The 13464-nt window shown below is 40.7% G+C and overlaps 1 protein-coding gene across 3 annotated transcripts in view; it reads right to left on the reverse strand.

The window, feature by feature from the left end:
- Positions 1-11691, reverse strand: part of SLC35D1 (solute carrier family 35 member D1) — a 53819-nt gene extending 42128 nt beyond the window's left edge. Inside the window, exons 1-7 of one of the 3 annotated variants that reach the window (XM_004369034.2) lie at positions 11119-11691; positions 10216-10249; positions 10032-10118; positions 9011-9078; positions 6804-6875; positions 6019-6087; positions 3435-3537 (exon numbers count right to left, since the gene is read on the reverse strand). In XM_004369034.2, the coding sequence (XP_004369091.1) occupies positions 3435-3537; positions 6019-6087; positions 6804-6875; positions 9011-9078; positions 10032-10118; positions 10216-10249; positions 11119-11321 (636 nt within the window). In that variant the 5' untranslated portion in view covers positions 11322-11691. Of the gene's footprint in view, positions 1-3434; positions 3538-6018; positions 6088-6803; positions 6876-9010; positions 9079-10031; positions 10119-10215; positions 10905-11118 lie in introns of those variants that run through there. The other 2 variants (XM_023730876.1, XM_023730887.1) reach the window with 2 other exon arrangements.
- Between the last annotated feature and the right edge of the window lie 1773 nt (positions 11692-13464).

Genomic DNA, 13464 nt, shown 5'->3' on the forward strand with positions numbered 1-13464 from the left:
GCTGACCCTCTACTTTACCAAGCATGATGTCCTTCTCCAGGGACTGATCCCTCCTGATAACATGTCCAAAGTATGTGAGACAAAGTCCACCATCCTCGCTTCCAAGGAGCATTCCGGCTGTACTTCTTCCAAGACAGATTTGCCCATTCTTATGGCAGTCCACAGTATATTCAATACACAACCCTATACCACCCTCAACACACACACACCCCTTCCTCGGAACACACACAGAAAATCACCAAAAGTTTTGAAAACATTAATAAATAATCTAAGTTTTCAGAAGACAAAAAGGAAAAGAGAGTAACCTTAAAAAAAGATTTTAAACTTATCTGAGACAAATTCAAGTGCTTAAGATCAGAGAAATAAAAATGACATCAACTGGCTTCCTCAAAACAGCAACTAGGGAAGAAATTATTTTAAACACATATGCACTTATTTATAGGTATACATCCCCGAAGCCCTTCTCTTTCCAGAACTGAATCCAGAGTCATCAAATTAGCCTTGGTTTTTGCAGAACGATAAGAGTGCCATTTAAGAAAGATGGATGGACAGATTCAGACACACAGACTCAAACCTAGACCAACAAAGATAGGCATAACTTCCCAGTGAAGTATTTCTGAAAATGTGTATGTGAGATACAATGGAGATTTAGATTACTACAGCTAATCTCCCAAAACACACTATGATTACCTGTTCCCCCAGCTACTGGGGAGCAATGAAGGACAACAACATCTTCGCAAACACAGGGAGCCTATGGGAAATCAGGGCCTACCTTGATTCACACACTTCCAGGACATCCAACAGAAAACAGGCAATGGAAAATGGGGGTGGGGGCATGGGGTGGAGAGTGGTGAGAATAGGGGTATAATGTCTACCTAACTTCTGTGACTTAAAAGATCACTGATGGTAATAAAAAGGTCAAACTACCTTCTCAAAAGGAGCTTTGAAATACTGGAAACAAATAGCCAACAACAGAAAAACTAGCTGATTAAACTATGAGCAGCCATACAAAAAAAAAAAAAAAAAAATCACACAGCCACTAAAAATGTTTAATAATGCTGACAGACATGGAAAGCTATTCATGAAACAGTACTGAGTGAAAAATAGAGCTTAGAAAATATATCATTCCTCTTTAAAATTTTAGATATTGTGTGTGTGTACACACACAGGCACTCAAACCTACAAAAAAGCATATCCACCTAAACAGTGCTTCTCATTGATGGTAGGGTAAAGGGAAGGTTTTATTTTCTTCTTTTTTCTTATCTATGTTTTCTACTTCTGTCATAAATTTGTATTACTTGTGTGGTTTTTTTTTAAAGATAAGCTAAAAATGTTTTAAATTCAACAGCTGCATCAGGTCTGAAATACAGTGACTAAGTCTTTATGCCACGACTCATCCTCAAAGGACCAAGATGACAAGGACTTCCAAAATTACAGGCAGTAAAACTCCTTATTTATTAAAAGCATCTCAGTGTGGCCATACTGCCTCCAGGATAAATCAAATAACTGACTGCTTATGGTGACCACAAGAATCGATGAAAAGATGTGCCTTATTTCTGAGACAGCAATACATTTGAATCAGGAAAAGCCATAGTAGGACACAACCTCTAACAACAGGTGCTCATCTGGCAGAAGCAAAAGGGTTAGTGCAAGTCATCCAGGAAGCAGAAGATACATGCATACACATGTACAACACGTCCGGATAACTCACAAATGCAAAAGTTTAAACACCAAAGTTTTTTGTTTTTTCTCCTTACATTTTAACTGTTTTGAATATCTTTCTCTAGGCCTTCTTAAACAGAGTTCTCAAAGTACAATTTGATTTTAGGAGCATCATCATCAACATGCATTGCTGTATTGTGTTCTAACACAGTGCCGCCCTTACTGCTATTTAACAGCCTCTGCATAATTTTTGTAAGTACTTCTGTCTTTTATAGTTTTCCTGTTTCTCTTGTTACCTCTCCTTTTTTACTGCTGGTAAGCCTCTCTGCATCTAAGTAGAATTCTACCTTCTAGTTGCTGCTTCTAAACCATGGACTAGGAAAAGCAGCTCATAAGCTTAACAATTCTAACTAGTACAAATAAGCTGGAAGTCATTTCTGAGTGAAGAATTAAAGGGCTCTTCTGGAAGTAAAATACTTCCATTAAAATGCAATAATCATACACAGCCATCAGGGAAAATAGATGGAAGACATAAAAGGTATATTTAAAGAAAATTTGTTTGAAACAGATCTACGCTGTCCCTAGTTCTTAAAGGATATTCAAAAAGACATTCTCTGAGGATTTTAAAAGCTATTGGGAGGGCCAGGAAATCCATGATTCTTTTTTGGAGGACAAGGCAAAGCCCTTACCCAAGACTGTCCCACACAAATACCACACAACTGGATATTAACTAATGCTGCTATCAAGTAGGTAGGGCCTTTGTATTTATTTATGAGTCTGAGCACCAAAAAAGGACCTGAAGTAGTTTCAGAAATACTGTACATATAACAGAGCAGACTAAAAAAAAACAAGCTGATTAGATCATCTGACTGAAAAGAAAATACGGGCAGGAAAGTAAGATAACACTACGGTCTGTTAAAAGATTTAACTGTGAGATAAAAATACACCAACTGCTCAGGAAAAACTATGGTGACATCTAAGATTCATATCTCATGTGGGTCCTCACATAGGGTACATTATAATGTAAAGGACAAAGTCTTCAATAACAACTCAATGGCTACATAAAGCTGAGTTTCATATAGTCGTCTCTTACAGTCATATAATCTCATAATAAAATATAGTAAATGCAATGTGGCTCAAATATTCAGCTTTCTGAAAGTCTGGATTGATCTAAAAATAAAATTTCAACTCAACGGCACACAACAACAACATATTCAAAGTATACAGTAAACAAACAAAAAATACCTTGTAAAGCCTTTGTGTACATGCTGCCAGTTGAGGGTAAAGAGCTGGGTATACAAAGTTCATGTGTATGAGATCTAGGCCAGGGAGCCCAGTGTTGCTCCTGACAAAGAGATCCTGATGCTACTTAATGTTTCCCATTATCTGTAGCACAGATACACAAAGGCCATCCTTGTTTTGCAGCCCCCTCCAACATTTCCCCTCAAGTCTGTCCCAGGGCTTCCACATATTGCTCTTCCTCACCCAATTCTCCAATGAACACCTCTTATATTTGCTGGCCCTCTCTGAGCAATATTCACCCAGTCCCTTCCAGAAAAGTCAGCAATAAAATCTAATTACTAATTAATTAAAAAATAAAGTTCCTTACATGAGCACCAAACTATAGGTATTTTTACCCTCAGAGAGACCCCATGTCTTTCCCACTCCTCCTAAGCATTTTTCTTTATTCCCAGCTTTTTCCCTGATGAACAGACATTACTATTCCCAACATCAGTAAACATCTGTTAGAGAAGCTTTGGACTACTACCTACTTTTGAATCTAATTTTTGTTTTACGTATGCACCATTTGCTGCTGTCAAGACATCATTTATCAGGATAAAAACATATCCTTCCAGATCAAATGCCAAGTCGGAGCTGTAAAACATGAGCAACACTTTAATAACAACTTACATTTAAAGAACACGCATTTAATTTTAAATATGTCCAAAGCATAATATTTACAAGAACACATTCTTATCTAGGAAAGTGAATATCAGGCATTTTATCAGCTACTATATTTCTTGATTCCTGTTCAGTTTGCAATTTCATACAATAAAGGATTCTTCAGAAATAAGGACTAAAAGTTAAACACATCATTAGCAATAATCAATCAATTCAGTTAACAGCATACTGCTCTGAATTCAAACACAAAACAAGCAACCAAATTTACAATTACAGTACATCTGTGAAGTAGGCAGAAAGCATCAGATCTCAATTTCACAGACAAGGATGAAGTTGTTAACATGTCATTTTCCAAAGATTCACACAAATGGTTCCACTATCTTGCAGGGGTGGTCGGCTCACTGAGTAGAATTTCCAAAGGGTGGACCATGGTCAGCTCTGACATCAAACTAGAACAATGTCTAAGTACACAGTAGGAACACAAATACTTAAATAACTGCTCAATAATTTATGAGGTGTAACTAGTGGATTTGGGGAAAACAGGAAATTTCTGGTAGCTAGTAGACACCAGGAACAAGAATAGAGCACAGTAAGTTTATCAGAATAAATGAAATCCTAAAAAACAGTATGCCTCCAGCATGCGCTAGCACTCTAGCTAAAATAGTGGCCCCACAGTGTGTAATTCTGAAGAGATACTATACACCTGTAACTAAACTAGATGGAACCTAGACTTCTGAGAAGTCTATGCCACTGCAGCTTTTGGCAGGACCAGCCTAACGTACAAGGAGCCCTGGTGGTCCAGTGGTTAAGCGCTTGACTGCTAAGTGGAAGGTCAGCTGTTCAAACCCACCAGCTGCCCTTTGGGAGAAAGATGTGGCAGTCTGTTTCCGTAAAGATTAGAGCCTCAGAAACCTTATGAGGCAGTTCTACTCTGTTCTATAGGGTCACTATGAGTCAGAATGGAACTTGAAGGCAACAGTAACAGGAGTCTAATGCACACCTCCCTCCCCAAGCAACCATTACCTGACAATGCTCTGACTAACTTCAGATTCCTCCCAATCTTTTTCCCAAGTAAAAGGTTCTAAACAGATGAAGCTGGTGCAAATAGCTCTCCTCCTCAGAAACTTTTTGCAAGCCAGAGTAAGCCCTGAGGAGTCCCTGTTTGGTTCAATTTTAGACCTCATCAGCTTCAAGCAAATGTTTCAAAGACTGGTAGGGCACCTCTAGAAAGAAAAGTATGAGGCTAGTATAAAATTTCTCCCCAAAGAGACAATAAAACGTATACAATTTACAGTTATATAAGTAAATTCTAATATCCAATTATGCCATTCTCTTTTATTTAGGATAAAATCTCACTTGGAGATTTAGGGTTGAAAAGAATTTGACTTAAGATATTTCCTGTCGCCTGTACCACAGGGAAAGCCCTGGTGGTGCAGTGGTTAAGAGCTCTGCTGCTAACTAAAAGCTCAGCAGTTCAAATCCACCAGATGCTCCATGGAAACCCTAAGGGGCAGTTCTACTCTGTCCTATAGGGTCACTATGATTCAGAATCAACTCAATGGCAACAATACCACAGGGATGTGATAAAGGTAAATGATTCAATCCAAGAAGCATACTGGAACTCCCAGATGGAAAATACATGTCAAGCATAATTCATATATGCATGCCCTGGACTGAGTAAGATGTTGTAGATAGAAGGTTTTCGGCAATCATTTTAATTTTGAGTCATTGGGTATACATTTTCCCATACATTTTAAAACTAAAACTTAAGAAAAATGGAAAAAGCTTTAGTAATGTAATATTTAGTATTCTAGCAGAATAAAGTTAGGGCATTTGTGATATATTTTAAGTGAGGCCAAATAAAGCAATGTTACCATTGAATAATCCACATGGCAAATGACTCATTGTCATTTGCCTCACCTCACAGAAAAGCAGAAATTATTTCCTTTAGCAGCAGACAAACTAAAAGAGCACTGCAGTGTTTATAAAAGCACCTAGGCTTATTACCACCGGAATAAGGTGTAGATTCAAATTCTAGCTCTGCTATTTGTTAGCTATGGGACCCTGAGCAAGTTTTTGAACTTAAGCTTTAGTTTTCTCAACTACAAAATAGGAAAATCATACTTAAGAGTTACTGTGAAAAATATACACAAAGAGTGTGTATCAAATGCTGAACATAATGTGGCACATGGTAAGTTCTCAATAAGTAGAGGATAGTAACAAATCCTAAATTCCATGCATTTAGCTTTTAAGAATCCCAAAAATCTGAATTGTGCCAGCCTGATCTTAATATACTCAAAAAGATATAACCTTTCCAAAAGCCTCTGGATGCTTTTCAAAGATATGGTTTTACTTAGGCTATAAATAATTTTTTATTGACTGATAACATATTATCAATAATTACTGATAATTTCAAATGTACTATCATAGGTTTTATATGGGACAACACCTTACCTGGCAGCTACAAAGGCGCCAATAATCATTGCAAATACAGTCATCTTGATGCCCCAAGAAAAAGTCTTCCTATAAAATAATTAAATATACATATGTACACACACACACACACACACACACACACACACATATATATAACATACATATATGGATTTGGTTACCCAGACACTCATTTTACAACATAGACAATAAAATATAAGTGATAAACAACAACAAAATAAAAAATTTTTTTTAAATTACCCAAAAATACTCAAAATATATAAGTGATACTTCCTTAAAAAAGGTATAAGCAATATTTTAAATGCTTCCAAGGAACTAGATATTTAAAAGAACCCCTCTGATGAAGCAAAAGCTCATTTTGTTTATATAACTATATCCACACTTATTATTCTTACAATTATTGTAAGTTAGTTTGAATTTTTATAAATCACAATTTCTTTAAGTTGGAAAAGAACACACACATCTGCAGTAAAATAAGCCAAGATATAAACACTATGTAAAACCTACACCTATAATTTTGACCTGGCTTCACCCAATGGCAGCAGTAGGTATAGGAATTCTAGAAAATACATCAATGTTCAGATAGATTTCCAAGCTCCAATTCACGGTCTTCCCAACTACTGCTCCCACGTATCAATTTCTACAGCAAAGGAGAACGGTGCTTAACCTTCTCAAAAACTGAAGTAGAAATAAGACAAATAATTTCAGTATCCAATACATGCTGGGCACATTTTCAAAGTGATTAAAGTCATTTAAAGACTAGATGTATTAGAAATGTAACTCACTTGAGTAAAACTCCTTCAGCAAACATTGTAAACAGGATAGAGAACCTTCTCAGAACTGTAAACATTGGCAAGCTGCAAAGAAAAGATAATTAGGTAAAATAAAGTTTAACTATTTTTTTAAACTAAGTTTCTCCAAATTTGCATTTTAAAATAATGCTAATTCCTTCCTTCTATAATGGAAATTCCACGCTGATTAAACTGTAATTAAACTTGCATCTGTCTAGACATAATTCCTATCTGAAAGCCTAAAAAGATTGCTTTTATAAAACTACAAGTGAGAAAAATCAAACTATAAAATGGTAGAGATTACACATGTATCACCACAGACTGATAATACCCATTTTTTAATTTATCTGGCTAATTATGCAAATACCCTGGAACTGTGAGCATGTTAGTCTTTAACAGAAAAAATTCTCTTCCTCCTTTCCCCACTGGACTGATCTCCCTTCCCAAACTCCTAAACAACATCTACAAAAATATTACCCCTTGAAACATTCCTTGGTTTTCCTTTTGTAGAAGTAATTTTGTCTTCCTCTAAATTCCTACTGTGTTTTTCTTGTAATAATCAAACATACAGATGCTTGCAATACGTAATTTCTGAATATACCTTATCTCTCCCAGAGAACAGGAAGATCCTTGTACAGTTCAAAGTCACAGTCTTGAAGTGGCAAAGACAGGGTTTGAACGATTGAATGTACGGATGGATGGATGGATGGATGACAATGCATGAAAAAGAGCAAATTCTACACAAGCTGCACTTTGCAGCAGCTTGCATTTCTTTCCAAAAGGGTAATGAGATGGAAGACGATGACCCACTCATGATAAATTTGACTTTCTTAAAACACTTCTCTCCCAGGAGATATCATCTTGGTCATTCTGTCAGGTTTACTGGGTCTGAAGGAAGAGGAAATGATCCCCAGAGATCCTCAGAGATCTCCACACTGTTTTGTAATTATCCAGTATGCCAGGGCATTAGCTTTTGTGGAAGTGATGGAGCCAAAGGATTCTTGCAAATGGTTTCCTTATATGTGAAGTTTCAATAGCACGCCCACCCAATACACAGTACATTCCTTAAGTGGAGAACAGGAATTGGGAGGTTGTAGGGTAATAAAGGAAACCCTGGTGGCATGACTGCTAACCAAAATGCTGGCAGTTTGAATCCACCAGGCACTCCTTGGAAACTCTACGGGGCAGTTCTACTCTGTCCTATAGGGTCGCTATGAGTCAGAATCAACTCGACGGCAATGGGTTTGGTTTTTTTTGGTTTAGGGTAATAAGACAGTGTTGTCATGGTGCAAAGGTTAAGCACTCCGCTGCTAACCAAAAGGTTAGTGATTCAAGCCCTCCGAGACCCAGCAATCTGCTTCCACAAAGACTACAGCCAAGAAAACCTTACGGGGCAGTTCTTCTCTGTCACATGGGGTCGTGATAAGTCAGAATCGACTCCACACCGCCAAACAACAACAAAACAACATAGTTACACTGGAGTCCCTGGGTGGCACAAACTGGTAAGCGCTCAACTACTACCTAAAGACTGGCAGTTCTAACCCACCTAGAGGCACCTCAGAAGACAGGCCTGGCCATCTGCTTCTGAAAGGTCACAGTCTTGAAAATACTATAGAGCAGTCTACTCTGCACACATGGAGTAGCCATGAGTCGTAATCGACTTGAACGCAGCAAACAACAACATAGTTGTACTGCCACGTATAAAGATATTAATCATATTCATATCAGGGTTCCAGATGACTTTAACTACTTCATGTTAAAAGGAAAAACTGCAAAAGTTCTCATGCCTACCCTCTGATTTTGCTGTGTAGAATTTACCTAAAATATAATATTTATGAATTGTATTAAAGAATTGAAATCCTGGAAGCATAGCCTATATCCTTCATTACAAAACATCTGGAAAACAACACAAATCTCCTATTACATTGTTTTATAGCATTTTAAGACCAACCAAGGCAGGATTTTATCTTATCAGCAAAGCGGGAGAAAAAAAAACCCAAGACAAACAAAACTCCTCATTCTCCTTATACTTAAAGAGTTTAAACTAAAACCCTTGGTGCCCTCTTCATTCTTTAGTAATAAAAGCCTCCCAGGTCCTTTCATTTAATTCAGAATCGATAAAAATATGTTAATTATTTTACATTCAAATACAGTTTTAAGAATACATTAACACCTCACTAGTAAAATAAAGTTATCCATACTTCAGTTTCTTTGTGCTGAACAGTCCCGTGATTTGGTTCCCAAAATATAGTAGAGGTAGTGGAAACGTCTAGAAAAATTTAAAAAGGGATAACAAAACTCAGTAATAAAGACAGCTAAAACAAGGTCCTTTCAAACAAACAGTTTTGTTTATACAATCAAATTCCTTCCACTTAACACAATGATTCACTTTCATACACAATTTTGGCCCCCATGAAGCATCCAAACAACATGAACTCTTCTTGGATAAACAGCTTTACTACAACAGAAAGAGAGCTGGAGGAAGGGAAGGGCGAAAAGAAACAGAAATATGAAGATGATCAAATCATGTGGGACAGAAACATCATTTGCTTTAAAACCGGGCTTTGAACCAGTTCGAACCTCTGCAGAGAATTTGCATTTCCATCCCAGATAAACTGAATCAGAATCTACATTTTAACAAAAACCCTAGGTGATTCTTATACATAAATTTTGAGAACCACTGCTCTACTAGTGGTTCTCAGAATTGGTCCCTAACCAGCAGCATTAGCATCACCTTGGAACTTGTTAGAAATGCAAATTGTCAGCAGGGATTCGAACCAGAAGAAACCAGTACAAAGCCCTGCTTTAATATATGATACTGCATTAGCCCATGCTTCTAATGTCAGCAGAAAAAGGAAAGGCATTTCATCTTCATGTGGAATCAAGCAGAGGCAGGCGGAAAAATATGAAAATAAACCCAAAGAATAATAAATCCAGGATACACTGGCTAGATTAAAGTAGAAACTGTAAAACTGTTGTACTCCCAACAAGTGTGCATTAACTGAAAACAAAGCACAAGCGTCCTCGTTTATTTTATTCTTAATTTTAAAGAGTGTGGGACTTCTTTAAAATGTATTATTTTTTACCTCCATTACACCCACTCTTGATTGGGCGATTTCAAGGCTGCAATTTTTAAGTATGCAAAGAACTGATAAAAAAATACATATAATAATTTATTTTTACAATATAAAGTGTGACTGTAAATTTATTTATTTATTTTACCTTTTGAGGTACATTTCTGTCAAAGTCAGGAAACTTGACTACTCTGAGCGCCTTTCCCACCGACAGAACTGCCACCGTGGCCACCATCTGTAAATAAAGAACACAGATTCACTGTTCCACATACAAAGACACACACACAAGTTCCAACAACATAAACCACGTAATGCTGAAGAGTCCAACCAACCTGGCCAAGTCCAACACATAGTGAGGAGGGAAATCTACAAAAACGGGAAAGAAAAAAAGAGCACAGAGTCAGCAAACCCAAACGTAGTCCTGTGAATTCACTTTGCGAATTGGCAACCTTAAATGTATTTTTGATACCATTCACACTAACGTTGCAGTTTATCCAAATGAAAGAAAATCTTGTGAGAAAAATTCTTGCCGATTGGCGGGCAACCCCGCTGATTTTGTAGCCGTGGGCAGCCACTTGTCTCATCTTGTCTGATTTTACAATTTCAGTCGACTGCAGGCAACAGATTTTTCAAGAAGTTAAGATACAGATCTCCTCAAGGGTTTCACACTTAAAAAAATACTTTTGTCTTAGAGTCCCAGTGACAGCAACCTAATAACTGTAAATGGGCGTGAGGATGCGCACATCCCCAAGGCTGTCAGCGAACGCGGGGAACCACTGAAGTCCCAGACCCCGATCTAAGAAGTCCCAGACGCCGATCTAAGAAGTCCCAGACCCCGATCTAAGAGGACGGAGGGCATCCCTCGTTCTCCTCCCCGTCTTGCATGCATAGGGACCAAAAAGTCACGAAGCAACTTTGCTCCATCACTCCGAACGGCTGGGTTTTAGAGGCGCTGCAAGACGGGCACCGCAGGGGCTGCCGGAACGCGTCCGGCCCGAGCTCCGCGGAGGGAGCCGGACCCTCGCCCCAATCCAGCTCCGCCGCCCGGGCCGCCCCCGGCCACCGCTCCGGGCCGGCCCGGGCCACCGCTCCCGGCCGCGCGCGTCAACTGCCCGCCCTCCCCAGCTCCCGCCCAACTTTGTTCATCTTCAACTTTGGCAGCCAAAGTCCACGGAGCCAGCGCCCCGCCGCCGCCTCCCGCTCCTCCTCCGCGGCCTCGGCCGCCTCGGCCCTACCTGTAGTTGGTAAGCACGCTCTTGTTCACCACCACGATGAAGAAGGAGCTCACGCCGTAAAAGCCGGCGGCCAGCAGCTTCAGGAACACAGTCAGCGTTTCGGCCGACGCCATCCCCAGCTCCTCCTCATCTCTGTGTGTGGAGGATTTCGCGGGGGCTTCTCCTTTAACCCGAGCATGCTGACGTCTATGAACTTCCGCCATGGCTGCGGCGGCGGCCTGTGAGGAGCGGCGGGCGGGCCTGGCTGAGGGGCCTAGCGACTCGGGGCCTGCTGCGGCGGCTCCCGTGGGATTGGCGGCGCCGGGGGAGGGTAGACTGAGCCGGCTGCGCGCTTGCTGCCTCCGCTCCCCGCACCGCCGCCGCCCGTACCCGCCCAGGGGCAGGGACGCCGGGGTTCACACCCCCGGAGGCTCGGCTCGGGCATTGTGCAACGTGGGGTCAGAGGGTAGGGGCCGCGCTTCTACTTGGTCTAGGCAGGGGTTGGAGAGGGCCTGGAGAAGGGCGACCGGCAACCCTGGGTCCGTGGCGTAGGAGTAGAAGACCCCGGGAGGAACCACTCAAGGCACCAGGGCTCCGGGGCTGCAAAGAACAGCCACGGCACGACGCTGCGGCCTCACGCCTGTGCGCGTGCACGTGCTGGGTCTCTCCGCGGTGCGCGTACTGCGGAGGGGGGCGCTGCACCGAAGCAGGGAGCCCGTATTCTCCAGATAACTGCCGCAACAAAATACAGTCTCTCCACCGGGTACCAGGTGCCTGGCTGAGTAGTTAACACGGTGTGTTGCCTCTGGACTTATTTTGAACGCTCTGTTGGTCTCTCTTGTAGGGGGTCGAAGCCCTTCAAAAGTTTCAGATGTGGATCAACAATAGCAAGATAAGAAGCTGCGTGGGATAGGTGAAAGAGCAAGGTGTGGTAGAGTCTAAAAGACACTTGAGTTTCAGTTCTAAGATTTCTAGAAATGCCCCCGGTTAGTTGTGTGCTCTTGGGCCAATTAGTTGACCTCTCTGAGCATGGATCTCCTTATCGCTGTGAATGTTAAGATACCACAGAACAAGTTTTCCTTAAATAATACCCATTATTATATAATACCATAGACTTATAATGGTATTATATAATACCATGGACTGCCAGAAGAACAAACAAATCTGTCTTGAAGAAGTATAGCCAGAATGCTCATTAGAAGCAAGGATGGAGAGATTTTGTCTAACGTACTTTGGACATGTTATCAGGTGGGACCAGTCCCTGGAAAAGGATATCATGCTTAGTAAAATAGAGGGTCAGCAAAAACGAGGAAGACCCTACCCTCTACAAGATGGATGGACACTGTGGTTTCAACAATGGGCTCAAGCATAAAAATGTGAGGATGGCATTGGGCTGGGCAGTGTTTGGTTCTGTTGTACGTAGGGTCCCTATGAGTAAAAACCAACTCCATGGCACCTAACAACAACAACTTTATATAGCAGAAACAAATCATTGTCAGTTTAAGCAAAGAAATGGCATCATATAGAATTTTAACAGCAAGAAAGAAAAAGAATTTTAAATTATTTCTCTAAATGCTTAATCTATGTCTTTTGGGTTAGAACACTTGTGTTCTAACATGCCCTAGGAAAAACTAGCACACAGGGTGAAGTTTTTAACATGGTCTACAAAGTCCTGGGTGATGTGGCTCCTGCTTACATCTCCAGGGTCACTCTTCACATTTCCCTCCCTAAGCTGCAGCTCTGTCAGTTTGTCCTACTATAGTGGCTTGCATGTTGCTGTGATACTGGAAGCTATGCCACCAGTATTTCAGCAGGCTTAGTCATGGTGGACAGGTTTCAGCAGAGCTTCCAGACTGAGACAGAGTAGGAAGAAAGGCCTGGTTGTCTACTTCCAAAAGTTAGCCGAGGAAAACCTTATGGATCACAACAGAACATTATCCAACTCACTTGTTTTGGAGACGTCATCAGGAAGGATCAATTACTGGAAGAGGATATCATGCTTGGTGAAGTAGAAAGCCAGCAAGGGCAAAGGAGAACCTCAGATGGGTTGGCACAATAGCTACAACGATGGACTGGAACATGCTGGTGACGTGAGGATGATGTACGACCGAGCAATGTTTTTGTTGCCCTTGTGTCAACTCGAAGGCGCCTGTCTATCATATCTGAGCTGCAGCTAACTCTACGCCCAGTCACCAAGCCCCGACAAGAACCATTTGGATTCATGCTTCTGTGTCTTTATTCCCGTTATGCCCTCCATCTAGAATGCTTTTTCTCTCCCTCCCTTCCTCTGTCTTCCTGAAGAGCTCTTACTCTTTCTTCAGTATTTAGGGAAAACATTACCTCCTCTCTAGGCAGCCTGCCTTCCTT

The sequence above is a fragment of the Trichechus manatus genome, unplaced genomic scaffold (genome assembly GCF_000243295.1).
Source record: "Trichechus manatus latirostris isolate Lorelei unplaced genomic scaffold, TriManLat1.0 scaffold00003, whole genome shotgun sequence".
NCBI lineage: Eukaryota > Metazoa > Chordata > Mammalia > Sirenia > Trichechidae > Trichechus > Trichechus manatus.